Below are 6,000 nucleotides of genomic sequence, written 5' to 3' on the forward strand. Positions count from 1 at the left end.
AAGCTTGATGTAAACCCCCGTAATCACTATACTTAATGCAAGATTTTTCATACATCGGACATAGATATCTCATATATGATCTTTTTATGATGATATATAGGGTAAGTTTTTTGCTATCCTTGAGGCTGGTATTCATATGTTGAGCTTCGTAGGCAATTGTTGCAGATACAGTCTAAGACAATCGCAGACGATTGCAAGCAGTGTACTGAGTTGATCACAGACAAACAGTTTTTGTGTACGAAGAATGAGTACACTATGTGGTGGGTCGAGGGGAACGCAGACATGTTTCTATATATTTATATAGACGCTTCCAAGCAGAATCCTGAGCACGTCCAGGCAATACTGTATAAGTGTAAATAAAATAGCACTAAAATAAAGCCACATTATCCACCTTCTATGATTTTGTTTTCAAAAAGCAGAAGCCCGGCAAAAGAGTTTCGCAGCCAAAGTATCTAATCTGAAACTCAGGCTAATAGCTTAACCAACTGACAAATAACCAGCAAAAAATTGATTAATCAAAAGAACGCTGACAATAGCACATGTATTGGTATTGGAAATGTACTGGTCAGCGATGCCGGAGTCAAGGGAGGTACGCTTTGCAAGACTTCAACTTGCCCGGCTAGGGGGTTTTTCCCGAGTGCCCTGAGACATAGTCTATGCCTGAGACAAATACAAAGAAGGCAGAGAAGGATCATCTATAACTGGCAACAGCTGTTTAGCTTGATGTGAGGCCTTCTTTCTATTGACTCTAGACCAATGGTGTAGAGCTAGGGGGCTCGGGGCTGAGCCCCCCTTGTTAATGCTGAAAATTAGCCAATTTCTACTTTTCCTGCTGTTATTAGCAACAATATGTGCAAGAGCCCCCCTTGTTATTTTGATAGCCCTACAACATTGCTCTAGACAGACTTGTCAGTGAAGAAATTCACCGCATTCATAACTGTCTACAACAGCATCAGAACAGCACCAGTATTCTTCGTACACAGCGACAGGATACCTACCTTTTGATGGTGTAATTGGTAGGCTTGAAAACACAGGCAACAGAATAAAAATTTTTTTGCTGCTGCTGTATATAATACAAATTTGCGTACAGGTTGAATTAGAAAAACCATTCTTATTTGTATGTGTGCTATAAAAGCGTATACTATGATCACTATCATTATTTATTTTGTTCAAAAATTTCTTGGCACAATAGACTGAAGACCTGGGAGACCTTTTCAGCACATAATTTAAGGAAAATATGAAAATTGAAATCAATTGAAAGATTGTTTATAACTTCTGAAGTCACTACAGTTGAGGCTCAGTTTTGAGAGTACATTTTACTTTTGAAAAATATGTTACTAATTTATAGAAAGAGAAATTGAATTATAAAAAGTAACAAAGCACTATGTGACATCAAGCATTTCATTATCTTCTCATTAACTACAGCTGCACAACTTCAATTGCAAAAGTCAAAATTAATTAGAATTATCTACCTAAAAGTTTTGCGTTAGTGGTATACCAGTTATAACTGTCTGTAATTTCTCAGGATTGAACATCTTTTCTAAAACATACTCCAAGCCTTTTCGAGACTGAAATGGAAGGATATTTCCATTAATTTCCAGTAAGGGTTCAAATAAACAACTTTAAAAGTAACCCAAGATGCTCATGTTGTGGTGTCTTCCTAAGTATTGCTTTCACCATTAATTCTGTATTCAAATGTTTGTTCCAGCAGAGCCTTATGTAAGGGACACTCACATTCAAAAATTGACCAAGAAAATGATGAATAAATGATTATATATCTAAGGCAAATAAACATACATTACTTATAAGCTGGTAAATTTCTAAAGGAACTATTACAGGGGAAAAATGAATTTGAGAGATATATTAAGTGAAATTCGCAGTCCATTACAGGCAGTGTTGAGTTTTTGCACCCCCTCACCCAGTTCCTCATCCAGTTCCTCACCCAGTTCCTCACCCAGTTCCTCACCCAGTTCCTCACCCAGTTCCTCACCCAGTTCCTCACCCAGTTCCTCACCCAGTTCCTCACCCAGTTCCTCACCCATTTCCTCATCCAGTTCCTCACCCAGTCACCCAGTTTAACTTAATTGTTGATTCTCTTCTTTTAAGAGACATATACCCTTGCACTTTACGGAGGACAGGTAGACATTGGACTATTAATGTATGCTACCATATGTGTTTCAGGGTTGTATCAACCTCTGTTGCCTTGATTGTAGAATTTGTTTGAGACTCTTGTTAGAAAGATGACAACTAGTATCAAAACAGCTGGATATTCATATGTCTTAAGTTAATCATTGAGAAAGTAGAGAAAAACTTGCTAGAAGTCTTACTTTTTGAATATTATTTTTGTATCTTTCCACACCAAATGCTTCAATAGGCCTTGAAAAGCCATATATTTTAGATGTTATCCACGCTTGTCTGCTACACAATGTCCTTAAGGAATAAAAAATTCAACATTAACATCACAAAGTATGATGATTCTTAAAACAACTGAGATTCTTAAAACATCACAAAGTATGATGATTCTTAAGACAACTGAGATTCTTAAAACAGACGGTTTTAAAAAGACAATATCTTGTTGAAGAGCAACAAAATTTGTCCAAAAATAATTAATTTATCTGACCGTGCAAAAGGGTTATAGTTTTTCCCGAAATTAAAAATGCAGTTCTCATTCACCGAAAAGGTAATAGCTAAGGATAGTCTTCTACAACAGAAAAAATCAAGAGTGGAAAAGTATTGGACCATGTCACCACAAAAAAGTGATGATACCGCAAAGTTTTTTTTAAAAAATATTTTAGGTTTACAAGAAAAACTTCCGGAGCATTTGCCATTGTATATAAATATCTTCTAATTTCAACCTATAGCTATGGCCATTTTTAAATCTGATGTACATCATTTGAATTTTGATTTGTAAATTTACTGCTAACGCATATCTAAGTGTCTGGGCTGTTACCTCAAGTAGTAAAAAATTTTGTGCCTACATTATGGACATCAATATCAATAACAGATTTCATTGCTAACAGTTAGGAAGATGAATCATCTCCAGTTCACTGGTGATTACATTCAAGAATGAAATCAGGACGTAACATAACACATATAAATTTTGAATATTTTGAAAATTAACCAGTATGAGCTTTAATAAATAAAACTTACCAATCTTTGCAATCTGAAGACTTTGTATATTCGCATTTTTCTTCTACTACCATTAATTTCTGATACGTAATATTTCTAGTGTATGTAATGAGTGTTTTATTGACTGGGTCTACTATTGATTCTTCCACTATGCAGGCAGTTGGGTTGGAAACAAACTGAAAAAAGAATGATTAATCAAAAAGCTGCATCAAACAAACAATCTTTCAAGCAAATCTTCCCAGTTTAATTAACTATTTCTTTTTTATCTCATTAGCCTAGTTTATAATAAATTGTATTGAGACACATCTGCTGGTGTGCCTATTTTTATGTCAAAACCTCAAGAACAACAACATCATACTGTGTATAGATGCAAAATCTTACTGTGTATAAACAAAGGTCTTCAAAATTTTCACAGTTGATGAAATTTTCAAAGGTAGATTCCTTTTTTTGTTCTTTTAGTTCTTAATTTGCAGCCATATAATTTAGAATAATTTCATTGTGTTTAAACCAGATGAGATAACTTCCCTTTTAGATTAAAAATCCTAATTAGCTTGCTATGGGGTATGGTTTTGGCCTCTATGCGGAAGAAGGCCCCCCCCCCCCGACTAAAAATGACATGGCAAAAAATTTGACTGCATAAAAAAACTACAGCAAAATAATGGCTTAGATCTTTGATATCCCTTACCTTTTCCCCCCATTTTGGTAGCCTATTGGTCTTTGAAATGAGTTTTGTAGTTTTCAGCTTGGTTCCTTCAAGACATCTAAAAATGTAAGCATTTAAAAATGTATATACTATGAATGAAAACTGAATTCTGAGGCTTCATTGTTGGTAGGTGTGGCCATAATGGGACCTTTAAATTGAACACTAGAAAACAGTGGTATAAAACTCTCAAGAACAATGTTACATGAAACACAGACAACTCTATTTAATCTGCTTAAAATGCCAAAAGCCAAAAGGACTATTGACTCTTTTCATTGCTTGCTTGCTTGCTTGCTTTTTGCTTGCTTGCTGCATGATGCTTTATGATGTTATGATTAAATTCTAAAGACAACCATGTAATTTCCTGCCATTTTTCTGTCATTCACAAACTACTAATCTTAAATTCATGTCAAATATATACTGTCCTCTAGAACTCTTTGCAAACCACTCTGTAGCATTTCTTACCCTACAGCGTTTACAATCTATAGGTAAATGTTTACGCTTGAATGTAAAACTAAGCCAGGTAGCTTCTGGAATATAGCAACGAAAATGTTTATAATACATCTGTTGCCTTAGGGTCACATTAAGCTTCAGCTTTGTAGAATGTACCCTGCAAAATGGTGACATCCACAAGTGCCATAAAAAAAATTCAGTTGAAAGAGCCAATAATAACCAGGGGCATGTTCTTGGATACAGTTTTATCCAAATTCATGTCGAGTTTTGTTTAAAATTACTTTTAGAATACAAATTTAGGATACCCTTTGTCTGTAATTCTCTTTAAGAATCACAAATCTGCACAATCCTTACTTTGCGACACAGAAAATGGTTGAATGGAGCAGGCAGAATGTTAATAAAGAGTAGAGTAGTTAATAAAAAATACTTAAGATTATCTTTGGTCGAGTGGTAAAACTATCTTGATCTATAAACCTAAAAAGGTATAGTCCTGCCTTTTCAGCATCAAACACTTAAAAACAGTTCTCTCAAATAATAAACTTTAGTGTCTATTGTAGCTATACTGATAACATTTGTTCCTATGCTTTAAAATATTGTATAAACATTGACATAACAGAAAAGTTTCTACTAATTTGATATTTTAAGCAATGTAGAAAACCTTTTCTGTGGATTAATACAATGTGAGCTTTAGTCAGCAAAAAATATTCACTTAAAGATAATCTGAAATGTCAACTGTTAGACTTGCATGGGACTGTGTGTGAGTGTAAATTTTCTAGCACAGTGTACATGCAGACCTCAAGATAATTTTGTATAATAGGCAAAAACCAAAATATTCTGCTTGTAACTTGCAATTTTAATCCTAATCAAAGCCTTGCATAGAAAATGAAATACATAGGCAAATGTATAGGCCTACATGCTTTTTAATCTGATTTACAGGCATGCTTGTTTTCCAATTCATACCCAAAGTGCTCCATGAGCCTGGCATCCCAGGAATATATTAACATTTACCAGGTAAAAAGAGCAAGACAACAGCTCTTACCTGCTGACAACATCTTCAGTGAGCACATGCTTACTCCATGGGTTTGGATACCTTTTGTGAAATGCAGCACTAACTTGATCCCATGTGTACCTAAATTTTAGATCAAAGTTTTGTTTATATCCAGTAACTGCATACATTCTAGTGTTTTAAAAAGTTGACTTATAATGTGAACTGTCGACAGATGATACAACAAATTTATTCCTAATAATGTTTACGTTGATACAGATTAAGTCACTAAAACCTGTAAAATAGCCTAAAGCTGCAAATACCTCGTCTCTAATAAAATCGTTTAAAAATTATTAGCTTAGAAAAATGAAAATACCTTTACTACGACATAGCACAGAAGTCTAAAACAGTTACAATGTCTTTTAGAAACTTAACTTGTGTCAAAATTTATCAAAATTGAATACATAGGGATAAAATTATCCCAGCTGTTCGTCTGTCTGATTACCCTAGATGTGGTGTTACAGCTGGATTCGGCCCCAAATGTCAAAAGTTAAATCCCTTCCAGGAAACTCACCTTATATTAGAACCAGTTGTATAGCACCTCATCTTTATTTATTGCAGATTTCAAAAACTGTTTGAAGTTATGATTTTTAGCTAGGCTACCAGGTCGATTCCATGATGAACCGTATGTTGGGCAAAGGAAAGGAACGATATGCATTTGCGCATGACCTTA

At 34.6% G+C, this 6,000-nt stretch overlaps 1 protein-coding gene across 1 annotated transcript; it reads right to left on the reverse strand.

The window, feature by feature from the left end:
* Positions 1-1,383: 1,383 nt before the first annotated feature.
* On the reverse strand, positions 1,384-6,000 carry LOC135681519 (PRELI domain-containing protein 1, mitochondrial). Its single transcript, XM_065196037.2, has 6 exons — positions 5,842-6,000; positions 5,322-5,411; positions 3,815-3,890; positions 3,151-3,305; positions 2,328-2,430; positions 1,384-1,568 (listed from the first exon to the last, which is right to left on the reverse strand). The coding sequence occupies exons 1-6, from the start codon at positions 5,871-5,873 to the stop codon at positions 1,473-1,475; spliced, it is 552 nt and encodes a 183-aa protein (XP_065052109.1). The 5' UTR covers positions 5,874-6,000; the 3' UTR covers positions 1,384-1,472.

This window comes from Rhopilema esculentum, chromosome 12 (genome assembly GCF_057945365.1).
Source record: "Rhopilema esculentum isolate cy_ngs chromosome 12, ASM5794536v1, whole genome shotgun sequence".
In the NCBI taxonomy this organism is placed as follows: Eukaryota; Metazoa; Cnidaria; class Scyphozoa; order Rhizostomeae; family Rhizostomatidae; genus Rhopilema; species Rhopilema esculentum.

Coding starts and splice junctions, on each gene's coding strand:
- LOC135681519 (XM_065196037.2), bottom strand. CDS start 5,873: ATGAGGTGCTATACAACTGGTTCTAATATAAG. Junction 2,431..3,150: donor TCTTCAGATTGCAAAGATTG/GTAAGTTTTATT, acceptor TTATTCCTTAAG/GACATTGTGTAGCAGACAAG. Junction 1,569..2,327: donor ACAAAAATAATATTCAAAAA/GTAAGACTTCTA, acceptor CTTCCATTTCAG/TCTCGAAAAGGCTTGGAGTA.